At 32.2% G+C, this 12307-nt stretch overlaps 3 protein-coding genes across 3 annotated transcripts in view; all 3 read right to left on the bottom strand.

The window, feature by feature from the left end:
• LOC106109365 overlaps nucleotides 1-5654 on the bottom strand; it is a 61931-nt gene extending 56277 nt beyond the window's left edge. Inside the window, exon 1 of the mRNA XM_013290841.1 lies at nucleotides 5331-5654. The gene's annotated coding sequence lies outside the window, so the exon portion shown is untranslated. The remainder of the gene's footprint in view (nucleotides 1-5330) is intronic.
• A 1176-nt stretch (nucleotides 5655-6830) lies between these two features.
• Nucleotides 6831-8355, bottom strand: LOC106106504 (mediator of RNA polymerase II transcription subunit 21). Its single transcript, XM_013287091.1, has 3 exons — nucleotides 8154-8355; nucleotides 7810-8088; nucleotides 6831-7508 (listed from the first exon to the last, which is right to left on the bottom strand). Exons 1-3 carry the CDS (start codon nucleotides 8193-8195, stop codon nucleotides 7383-7385), a joined length of 447 nt encoding a protein of 148 aa, XP_013142545.1. The 5' UTR covers nucleotides 8196-8355; the 3' UTR covers nucleotides 6831-7382.
• Nucleotides 8356-8970: 615 nt separating this feature from the next.
• On the bottom strand, nucleotides 8971-11618 carry LOC106106331 (solute carrier family 35 member G1). The gene is made up of 2 exons (XM_013286908.1): nucleotides 11452-11618; nucleotides 8971-11376 (listed from the first exon to the last, which is right to left on the bottom strand). Exon 2 carries the CDS (start codon nucleotides 11358-11360, stop codon nucleotides 10332-10334), a length of 1029 nt encoding a protein of 342 aa, XP_013142362.1. The 5' UTR covers nucleotides 11361-11376; nucleotides 11452-11618; the 3' UTR covers nucleotides 8971-10331.
• Nucleotides 11619-12307: the final 689 nt, after the last annotated feature.

Here is a 12307-nt window from a genome sequence, read left to right as displayed (position 1 = left end):
AAGGAAGAAGTTTTTCTAACCGTAGGATTTTACGAACGAATCACAAATAGCAAGCCATACTATACTATTTTGAGAAATTACATGTTTACGTGCAAGTGTTTCGGCATGGGCACGCACGTTTAGATTTTATATTATACTATTTTTTGGTTATCTATACTACTATATTAAACGTAAACACATACTTATTTGATGCCTAAGATGTCAGCAAATACAGCATATTTTTGAATAGTGTTTTTTTAAATAAAAAGCCCTACACTTACGTCAAGCTTTAGGCTATATATTTTCACGCCATTTAACTTAGGGGATAAATATTTTGGATAACCCTAATGGTGAGAAAGAGACCATAAGTTGCTGCCAACATCGAGGAAGTAAGATTGCCATGGTTTGTCATGTCATGTCATTTTGATATTTGCTATTGATAATTTGACGAATGTAAACAATAAAATAAAATGTTCACAATTTCATGCGGATGAAGCCGCATGGGAACAGCAAGTAATTTATAGAATTAAAATCTAGTAGTAAATATCTAACAGAAGATTTAATGTAGTTTTAGACTTTACAATACATGCAATAAATACAAGTATTTCATCTTAATAATATGAGTACAAATGTCGAACGGCAGGATGGATTATTATCTTCAATACTTATTCGGATGTTACTATAACGTTTTAGTAAATATTTATGTAATTTTTAAAGGAATTATCGCAATCGATGTTTATCGAATGATTCCAAAATAGTCTCCGGAGACCACGCGATGCGAGACCATCAGTTTATATTGAAAAGTGTGGCGTAAAATAACTTTGGCCATTATTTTTATAGCGTTATTAAATCCGCAGCAATAATGCTAAGTTTATGTCACTTCAAGTACAAATATTCCAGTGGAATTTCTATTGAATTCAACTTAACATGAAGTATGAAATAAAAACAGAATTTATCTAACAAATAGCAATACTAAATATCTCATTGCATTTTATTGAAACTATTTCTCATAAAATATGAAATAATTGAACTGTTTTTATGGCATTGAGTCATTAAAAATACATTTTTACTAATGTTTATTATGATTTGGATATCACAGTATCATATGTGTTGCGCGAAAAAGTAAGCTGATTACGAAAGACGTGTAAAATCGTTATATTAAGCCAAATGATCGAAAAAAAACATATAGTGGAAGCATAGTCGTCACTTTACTTGACACTTTTTGTCATATTATTCTCACAAACGCTATCTATACTAATGTTATAAAGAGGAAAGATTTGTATTTTTGTTTGTATTGAAATAACTCAAAAACTACTGGAGCGATTTTAAAAATTGCACCATTAAAGAGCTATGTAATCAGTGAGTAACATAGGCTATATTTTTTGACCGACTTCCCAAAAGAAGGAGGTACTCAATTCGTCTGTATGTTTTTTATAGCTTTTTAATGGCACGTGTACGAAGTCGCGAGCAACAGCTAGTCTATTATAATTTTGTAAAATGTTTTATAATACGTCAATACACGGACATCATGTGGCGTATTAAATTTGACAACTGACATAGTACCTTTCAAAAAAAAAATGTTAGCTATGTCTATCTTACTTCTTACTAATCTTACTAATATTATAAATGCGAAAGTTTAGATGGATGGATGGATGATTGTTAGAATTTGTAGCCTACACGGTTGAACGGATCTCGATGAAATTTGGCATAGAGAATAGTCTAGGAGAACATATAAGCTACTTTTTTTAAAAAAAAAATCCACGCGGACGGAGTCGCAGGCCAAAGCTAGTTCTATATATTTCTTAAATGTCGTTGTATTAAGCATAGAATTGCTTTGTAATACCAACCATTTATTAATGATAATACCTCCAAAATCGTTGGCATTCGCTCGTTATAACCTTAAAGTGAAATATTAACATCATTTTATTGTCAAAGCCATCTTATTAACCGAAGATTCACACCCTACTCGGACATTTACAAATGTCAAGGTGAACACGAAATAGCGCTATAAAAACAAAATGGCTGCTTGCAAATTGAAATGCTAGACAGAGGTTCTCATCATTGATTTTATTTATCGTTATTACAATCGATTATATTATCGATACATCAGCTTGAGATCCATTACTGAAGAAACACAGACAATATGCAAGAGAAATATAATTTAATTGTGTCTTTAAAGAAATATAGGGTGGAGCAGAGAATAGAAAATAGGAGGGCTCCACACTTATCTCTGTATTTTCATAGACAATATTGTCATCTTTACATATTATTCAAAGTCCCGTAACTCCAGAATTTTAATAAGAATCAAGTTTTAGGTATCTCGTAGTATGTCAAGGGATAATAAGGCACACTGCGCATTTTTTTCTCCACGCACTAGGCTCACCTGATACCTACCTGCAGAATGTTATTAAACTACTAGCTTTCGCCCGCGACTCCGTTTGCGTGGAATTAAAAAATGCAAAAGTGTGTAGCCTATGTGTTCTTCCAGACTATCCCCTACATCTATACCAAATTTCATCGAAATCCGTTCAGCGGTTTAGGCTACAAACTCTAACAAACATCCATACATCCATTTAAATTTTCGCATTTATAATATTACTAGCTTTCGCCCGCGACTTCGTCTGCAGGGAATTAAAAAAAACAAAAGTGAGTAGCCTATGTGTTCTTCCAGACTATCCTCTACATTTGTACCAAATTTCATCGAGATCCGTTCAGCCGTTTAGGCTACAAACTCTAACAAACATCCATCCATCCATCTATCCATTCATCTAAACTTTCGCATTTATATTATATTTCGCATTTAGTAAGAAGATTGTTCGAGGATACACATAAGCATAAGGCCAAGGCTATATAGCTCAGTAAGCGTGTGTTATGACCATAGAACCATAATAAACTGAAGGTTATGAAACAGTGAAAGTTTTACGGCGTGAAAATTCATCAAAACACCGATATGAGAGCGATAAGGGGTTCCTAACTTAGGTCAATAGTACACAAAGCGATTAATTTTAAAACCTGCATAGTCTACAATATTATAGAGGGTCGTATACACACGTATCCATCGCCAAAGCCAGTCTTAAGCAAACTCAAGATCATTGTGAGCCTGTACTGATTAAATAGATAACTCACGTCGATTTAATGTTTTGTGTCCTCACGACGCAAATATGAATTCCCGAGATTGGTTGCCTTGTGTACGAACAGCCTTATTGGCTGCGTTTGACGTAAGTCGTTAAAACAAGAATATAAAACAAACGCCTACAATACATCTATGTATATTGTTACTAAATATATCGTTTTCCTGCATAAATGTATTTTAAAAAGACGTTATTATAATACTTTTGACTAGAAATTGATAATATTTTTCTCTTTTATTACCTTACACAGATTAAAAAAAACTCATGGTCTATGCGACGAAAAGTAACATCTTAAATTGTTAAAGATAATTATTTTACGATATGTAACTAATTTCCTCGCATGAGTCGATTAATTAGAAGAATCTAAAGATGTGCGTCTTTATTCTGTTTTATTGTATTTCAACAATGACATCTCAATAACATGCTCGTGGGCTAACTATTGACCGCGACCTCCACTATATGATAATCATAACAACAAACAAACCAAAAAAACCTCGATTTTCCACTTTATATGCGATTCGGTTTATTCTGACGTCGTCTCCAAAATAAACTGAGATATAACAAAAGGCTTCCTTTTGTTAATTATGTAAATTTTATTTAAGATTCGTACTGTATTACCATATGTTAATGTAATATAATTTGTTTAGTTTAAAATATGCCTAAAATAAACGCCTATCATTCTGTAGTATTCATAAAGATGAACAATTTATTCTCCCCCAATTGACATTAAATTAAATTTAATAACTCATTAGCGATCCCTTAGTAAAGTCCCATTAGTTTACTATCGTGCCGTAGCTCATCATGTGTCATTTTCTATCCCTAAATAATTCCATGACTTCTGGCGTTATGGCACTTATCGGGCCAAATGGTAGAAGTATATTTGCAACCTGTCATGATTCTAATACGCCGGTAAAGAACCTGTCACCGACGCCGGCGCCCGCGCCGGTAGGAAGACTGACGTCTAACTCCAAGCCGGTTCGCTGAGGTCAACACTTTCACGAAACCATCGAGACGAGTTTTTTTTATCGTCTGCCAGTTTACCATAGACGTAATAAGTTTCACATGTGGCCAGATTTGATAAAAAGTACTGGCCGGTTTACCGGTTGTTACGACAGTTTAAAAAAACACAATCTCAATAATCTTAATCATGCCTGGTTCACACTTGGCTGGCATTCAAATGACGCGAAGTTAACACTAACTGGCGCTAGTTACTCCATACAATCCATGCCTGGTATGAGCTACTGTTGTGCTGGCCAAGTGTGAACCAGGCATTATGTAAACTAAATTAATTATACAAACCTATTTAAGCTGATGGTAATTAACAACGACCACAAATTATTGCAGCAATTTTTCTACGAACAGAATAATGAACCTTTACCAATACTCGCAGTAGCAGATTTCTGTACTATTAATTAAGTAGCAATTATTTTCTAGTAATTAATAATAGTATGTACAGTTAGTATCGTATTTTTTTTGATTACAGTGAAAAAAATTATTTATTACTCATTCGATTTTATCAAGACAAGAAACAGCAATTATTGATAAAATAATTACCATATTCAATTATTACTTAAACAATTTTCTAGAAAAATACTGGCAGTCACAACTTCATTTTTGACATAAAAAAATAATTAACTTTCAATGTCATAATGCATTTATTAATTTGTAATTAAAATAACATGAAAGCTAAACACGTTTTAGATCCGATTCATTTTCTAACCATTTTTGTATAATTCCTTCATTAACGAGTTTAAACAAACACGTTTTCTATTTAAATACGACATGCAAACGTCAATTTATATTAAATTTCAAATTTGGAATCCGCATAGCTATAACGTTTTTTTCAGCTATTCTTTTTTAACTGGTTTTCCAGAAACAACGTGATTTTTAAATCAACAGACTAAAGAACTAAACATTTTAGGCATACGCCTAATATTTTGATATGTTTTGTTTAATTTCTTCAACTGTCTATCTCTGATACAAGATACACAATACTATTGGTTTTAATTATTAATTTTGTTGTTACAATATTTATTGAAATGTACGGAAAAAAATTAATAATTTTTGTCACTGTACCCACAAATTACAGTATTTATTTACATCTTTAGGAAACCTTTTCACGTAGCAGAAATAAAACATCATAATTCTTGATTTTTAAATAAAGAGTGCCTTAATTTTCTAATTTTAATAAATAATGTAACGCATTTTAATTTGTCTTACCTTTCGCTGTAGCGCAAAGGGAGAGTCGACCCGTTCCTGCGGGTCTTCTCCAGTTTTCACATCCACTCCCACTCTAATATAAATGAAAATTCCACAATTAAATAAATCGTTTCCAACGTCACAAACACAACACAATTATTCAGTCATTACAATAATAATAACATAAAAAAATTATAACTTTAACAAACACGAGCGTTCAGAAACTATCTTTCGTAAGTTCGTTCAAAAACTGATGCGTTCGTTTCCGAACGTACTCATCGCGATGCGGTCGGTTATCAACTGCAGGTGCGAAGCGACAGGTAAATGCGCGCGAACTGAGACTGAGCGAGAGGCTGTTTTTTTTTACGTTTGTTAAGCTAGCGCTTGCCTCTATTTTGTCTTTGGTTTGGGGCCGTGCGTGTACACATGGCCAACTTAAACGTACATCTTTTACTAATTACTAATTGAAATCTTGAACGTACGTTAATTACAATTGTAAAAATACATTTATAACAAGTAACGTGGGCTGCTATGCAAATGAACAGATTGACACGAATTTTTATTAAGCATTTAATTAACTTTAATTGGTTGTGTATTAAGATAAAATGTTGAACTATCCAAAAATATGAAGTGCGTTTACATTTCATAGCATGTCTTACTACGGTTATTTTGAAACCGTATTATGTGTACACGCCTTTATAGTCTAGCAGAGTAGTGTCGATAGTAAGTAGTGACCCGGACTGACTCGGATACTGGTCTCAGGTGTGTTTGATGTATATCAACACGTTCCCCAGTAGACAGACATTTGTCACATGTCGCTCTACTTTACCGCCTTAGTTACCCATAATCTCGCTTAAATAAAAAATAAATGCCGCACCACTAGACGACTACTTAAGCTGTCCTTAATGTAGATTCACATAATAAATCGGAAATAAGCACTCCCTTATTAACCGTTTGTATGAATGTAGTGTAACCAAAAGTAGTTAGATAATTTTATTTTGAAAGGAAAGCAATTAACTTAAAAAAGACTTTAAAAAAAATTATAACATTAGGAGGCAAACGAGCTACCGGCCACCTGAATCCGCCAAAATGGCGAAGCGACCGCTGCCCATAGACATCCGCCTTATCCGACGGAGAAGACGCACAAAAAGGGGACATTTCCCCTTCCTATGCATCTCCTCCTCCGTCAAATCCACTTCCCGTTCCCATCCTCTCCTTATAAGAATAGGGTGGTAAAGAGAAAGGGACTTAAATTAGGCCTCCGGCACCATAGTCATGAGACGAAACACGGAAATGCTTTTATTTCACGCCTGTGTTCTGCGTGATCGTGGTATTACACCGAGCGTGCCGGCCCTGCAGTGCTAAGATATTTAAAACCAATGAAAAAAAATCTTTGACGCCCTATAGTTATAAGTTAAAACATTATAATTTCGCCTAAAACGAGTAGTTTTGGGACTCTTAAATAAAATGAGGAATTATAAAGTTACACAATGAGCAGATCTAGTCAATGAAAAGGCAAAAAAGGTTCCTTAAATCTTTAATTCAATACATAAAATTAACATGTAATATCTTATAACTTTTGAATACTTTACCAACTATTACAAGAACTTAACACAAGACAATATAAAGTAGTTGACCGACTTCCCAAAAGAAGGAAGTACTCAATTGAGTACAGACAAATTTGTCTGTATATATATTTTTTTTTACATCAAGTACTAGAATGAAATACTTCAAGAAAGTTTAGAATACCATAGTTCCACAAACTTGTGGTCTTGTGGGAGAAGTATCGTGCTTATTTCTGTCAGAAACTTTACAGACCAGATGATTATTAAAGTTTCACTGCCCACAAAGCCAAATAAGTTTATAGCACTATAATTGGCTGTTACATGTGCATAGACAAATACATTTAAGCAGTAATTAAAAAAAAGTTAATGCACACTCATAGACAAGATTTATACTTTTATTTGAACTTGGTCAGAGATTTAACAGCACTATACACTAAAGTTTTATTCTTTGAGTATGTCTAAAACAGTCTTTTTATCATCTACGGTTTCCACCGTATTTCCATAAACCCTATAACTGTGGTTTCACATCTTTATTGAGGATTAATGCTGGGTTCTGCATATCCAGCTGACACTGTGCAATATCACTGAGAGCTCCTTGAATCTTTTCCAGTAATATCTCTCCTTGACGTACAACCTGAAAAATTACAAGAAAATGATTAAAAATGCATTGTTGAAATTGTCATAAAATTATTTTTTTATAAGATAAGGTAGCTATATTTTTCACAGCAGTAAACATTTGTCTTAAAAGTCTTGATATTGTTTTTTTAAAATAGTCAAACATAGTTGTATAGACATTTTTTAAAAAATATTTTTAACTACTAAAAATGTAAACAACATAAGCTTCTAGAGGTCAAAATAGGTTAATTGGCCAAAAATTCTTAACCAATTTATCAGATGAAAAATCTATATGGTCTAATAACATTTAGATTGCTAACCTCTTCTAATTGTTCCGCGGCTTCCTTATTTTCAGCTTCTAATCTCCTCAGGCTTTGCACTTGAAGCTCCGTGGAGCTTTCTTCGCTGGGCAGAGACTCTATAAGTGTGTCAATGTCCTTAGCACATCGTGAAATTAACGTGGCAAAGAGCATAGCATAGTCTTCTTGATTCTGCTGTTGTTGTGGCGTTTGCGAGCCACTGCGATCGAAACCAGGGAATTTGCTAGGTGTTGAAAACTGCTGCAGTATACCAATACTGTTGCAGAAATGTTCTGCTTGCTGCAAATTTAAATTGTTTAGCAATCATATTTTTATATTTAGATCACTTGTTTTAAGTCAGTTACCTGATTTATAGTATCTTGTAATTGTGTGAGACGATCCGCCATTATTTAAAGGTTACTTTTCTAGGAACTTATATCAAAATAAGCCTGCAAGAATTTTGCCTTGAAAATCTTTAAAAAGCAAATAGATTCTGAATATAAGCCCTGTGGAAAAGTACAATTTATTAATTTCAACTTTTAATACCAAACAAAATTGACAAATAAATGATAAATGACGTTGACAATGACATTTAAAATCAAAGACTATAAAATTTATAGATGATCTTAAAAAATTTGTTTATGTTTTTCCTGTGTTAGAAAAAAATAAGAAAAATAAAGCGCTTTTATTCGACAAAATTAATAAAACCCTCGGGACGAAATTATAAAATCTCGTCAGCATATGGCTCAGTAGAGTTAATTCTTCAGTTTGGTTTCAGGGATTTCTATATAATCTTAAAATATAGTTGTAGAAGCTAATCTTTTCTCAATTTTACAGAAGGCGGTAAAAACTTTACCCCTATGCCCGTAATCTACGGTCAAAATGATGTGCCTGGATTATTTAGGGCGGATACTAGCCATCTTTTCGGAAATTCGTAATCTATGCAAGGTGTTGAGCAGATATACTTATCGACCCAATGAGATAAAATCATTTATACAAATCTTGTTAGTATTTTTAATATAAAGGATCAATACTTTCATGTACACATTATAAGAGATCGAATATTTTCTACCACTTGCTCATCCTTACAAGGCAATGACAACCATTATATAGTTTAATCAATAAACAAGGATGAAAAAAAAGATACGTCAATAATACATATTTTTATTTTAATAAGCAGTATACTTAGATATTGATAACACTAAAAGTAAAATATCACAATCCATTAAGTTTTATATTTTACATACATGTTATGTACACAGTATACAAACAGAACAGCGGTATCTAATATGTATGTCAGCTAACAATTTTATGTATTATGAATTTCAAAGCTACAATAGCTTACCTAATACAGAAAAACAACATGAGTTTTCACTGATACCAAATGTATAATTGAATTAAATATACCTCCTTCTGTTAAATAAATAAGCAAACAATTCTATGTTTAAAATCTAGTAAATATCAGTATATCATCTGAAAATACTACAACGACTAGATGAATAATCATTAAATATACACTACAAGCCTTACATCATTAGACAAAAAAGTAAAACATAACCTATGTTTCTAGGATAAAGATGTCTGTATATAACCCTTCAAATTAACATTAGATTTAAAAAAAAAAACATAAAAATAAGTATAAAAATGGACACACACATTATAAAAGATTCTAATGTGTTTTTAAAAAGTAAAAATAATGATATGTGAAAGTTATAAAAAACCTACATGCCTTATAAAAGTCACAAGCAAACATCAAGTTTTGTGCATATTTTGTGCACACATGTGAATCCGGCATAATTATTCAAATTTATAAATTATGTAATTGATATTAAATACTTAATTCTAAATTCAAACTTGTATACAAAATTATAAAAGTCAAATAAATTATACAACAAAAAATATCTTTAAAGTATAACAAACAGTTGGGACTCTTATACACTAAGGGACTAGATAGTAGCTGCTACTTTTGCTTCAAATATGACATAACCTTTCATGTAATAATATAATTCCAATCACATACTTGTCTTACTCTTATTTAAATAGTCAACTAAAAAAATTATAACTTTACATTTCAGTAATTTGGTTTCAATAGGAATAAGCTTTAGAATACTGACAATAATTTGTAGATTAAAAAATAATATAATAAGAATTAAAGCCACAAGGAACAAGATGTGCAAGAGATAAAGGCAAAAAGCACAACACAATGTCAGGAGTGGACTTAATTAGCAGTCTTTTAGGGTGAAAGTATAATTACAAAGTACTATAATAGTTATTGTATCTGTTACATTTATATACACTAAATAAAATTGTGAGTATATTATGTTGTTTTATATACCTTAATGAATACAAACATTTATAAGAGAGTAACAACTGAAATTAATCTATATCTCAATGTTATGTACTAAAACTATTTGGAAAATGACTAGAAATGATATATTTGATGACTAGACTTGTATTCAGTTATACAATTATTATAATCTAAATAATTCTTATAAATAAAGGGTATTTTATACCCTAATGTTTTTTGATGTGAAATTAAATCTTTATTGTGCTAAAATACCCAGCTTTTTTCTCAGTTCGGAATCTTCAGGTAACCCAAGAGCCCATTTTCGCAGACCTACTAACATAACTGAACTTAATACTAAAAAAGCCCCAAGAACTGAATATCTACTAGGAATCTCATTATAGAACATTATCTGCCAGAAGAATGCAAATACTATATCTGCAGAACGGGCAATAGCTACAGGGCCAGCTTGTTCCATTTGTAATGACATTGTAAGTAAAACTTGTCCCAAATAACTGAATAGAGCAAGGCAAACAACAAGAAATCTTTCCGTACCACAATTTGGCATACACAAAATTCCAAAGGCAACAGAATAAAAAAATGTTTGCAAAATAGCATAGCCACCAAAATTAGTCATTATCACAGAGAAGTGCAATCCTTTAAGTACCCGCAAAAGAATATAAGCATTAGCGCCAAATATTGTGGAACTAAACGCTGCCACAGCACCAAATAGACTACTATAATGCTGCGGTTTTTCACCGCCAAATAACAATGGTGGCTGGGTTATCAGTATCACTCCGATAAGTGTTAATATTATAGATATAGTATTCCACATACCGCATGGCTCTTTTAAGAATACCCGAGCAAATAATGCCACAAAAACTGGGACTGAAAATACAATGACTGATGCATCAGCAAGTGGCATATGTCGGAATGCATAGAAACTTAACATCAAGCCAACTGTACCCACAAAAGAACGTAAAGCAAGTAACAAACGTTTACCCTTAGGAAAAATTGGTTGTTCCGTGTAAATAACTATCGGAATTGTAGGTAACAAGACCCCAATGAAGCGGAACATGGCAAGTTGTAAGGGATCTATGTGTACCAGGCTTTTGACTATAACGGAGCATAATGAGAAGAATAACGACGAAAGTGTCGCGAGCAGTAATCCAAGGTAAGGGCACCTCTTCAGTAGTGGACGTTTGTTCTCCAGAAGATTCGGAACGGTTTCGTCTCCGCTGCCAGCTGATATGTCAACCAATTGTTGAAGTTCCAAATGTTCGGGCATGTCGAAAACGATGCACCTGAAACCACACCCAATGAATTTCTCGCAATATAAAATCAATAACATAAAGCAATATTTGTGATTTAATATTTACCGTCGTTTAACGTCGATGCCTTTAATTAGTTTTTTTAATATTTATTCTATCGCAATGCCTTAATTCATCTTCCAGTATCGTAAATTAGAATATTTTATTTAAAAAGAAAATTTTTAGGTTTTTCATAAAAAGAAAATGACAACGAGAACTACTAGATGACAAGAATAAAAACGATTGTTCATGGTCAGCAGTTCGATTATTTGATCGTCCGTGAAACAGATAATGCTATGTGTCATCGTGCAGAAAAATTATTTTTGTCGGATCTGTGAGTCAGTGATCTATGGGTGTGATGTTTATTATGTTATTTTAAATTATTTCGTTTATATCATAGGTGTCCTTACGTAATTTAAAAATATTTTTACGGTTTTTACATTTTACAAACAAAGAATTAATTTTTATAGCACAAAATTAGTAAATTAAATTAAACTGAAAGGTTACCTATCCTTATCATCTCGAAAGAAGATTGTAAAGTAAGAAAGAGACAGAGATTTTATACTTCTACATTTTATGAAAATTATACTCCTATGTCTAAGAATATATTTTTGTTTTTTAATTAACGCTTTATGTTGAAATTAGGCCTATAATCACCTCGTGTCAACTGATTTATAGACTTTTTTTTATTCAATTCGTAAGTAAAGAAAGGTTATCGATTGCGTGGATAGATTTAGAACATGACACAATTTATACATATGAAACCAGAACAAAGAAAAATGTCTATATCTATCTCTATCTATATCTATCTCTTTTACCCGTATGGAATTCTGTTTAAAGGAGGGAGAAAAATATATCTTTTGCCTAAACCATTACTCCAAATTGTACCACTTAACGAATCTTTATTTTTTTAGTTATTATTTAA

The sequence above is a fragment of the Papilio polytes genome, unplaced genomic scaffold, assembly GCF_000836215.1.
Source record: "Papilio polytes unplaced genomic scaffold, Ppol_1.0 DF824269.1, whole genome shotgun sequence".
Classification (NCBI taxonomy): domain Eukaryota; kingdom Metazoa; phylum Arthropoda; class Insecta; order Lepidoptera; family Papilionidae; genus Papilio; species Papilio polytes.
Note: the sequence above shows the minus strand (reverse complement) of the source record. Positions and strands in the feature narration are given on the sequence as shown.

Excerpts from the sequence above, each read along its gene's own strand:
- LOC106106331 (XM_013286908.1), bottom strand. The coding sequence starts at position 11,360 with ATGCCCGAACATTTGGAACTTCAACAATTGGTTGACATATCAGCTGGC.
- LOC106106504 (XM_013287091.1), bottom strand. The coding sequence starts at position 8,195 with ATGGCGGATCGTCTCACACAATTACAAGATACTATAAATCAG. Across the intron at positions 8,089-8,153 it reads TACAAGATACTATAAATCAG|CAAGCAGAACATTTCTGCAA; the intron begins GTAACTGACTTA and ends TTAAATTTGCAG. Across the intron at positions 7,509-7,809 it reads CCGCGGAACAATTAGAAGAG|GTTGTACGTCAAGGAGAGAT; the intron begins GTTAGCAATCTA and ends GTAATTTTTCAG.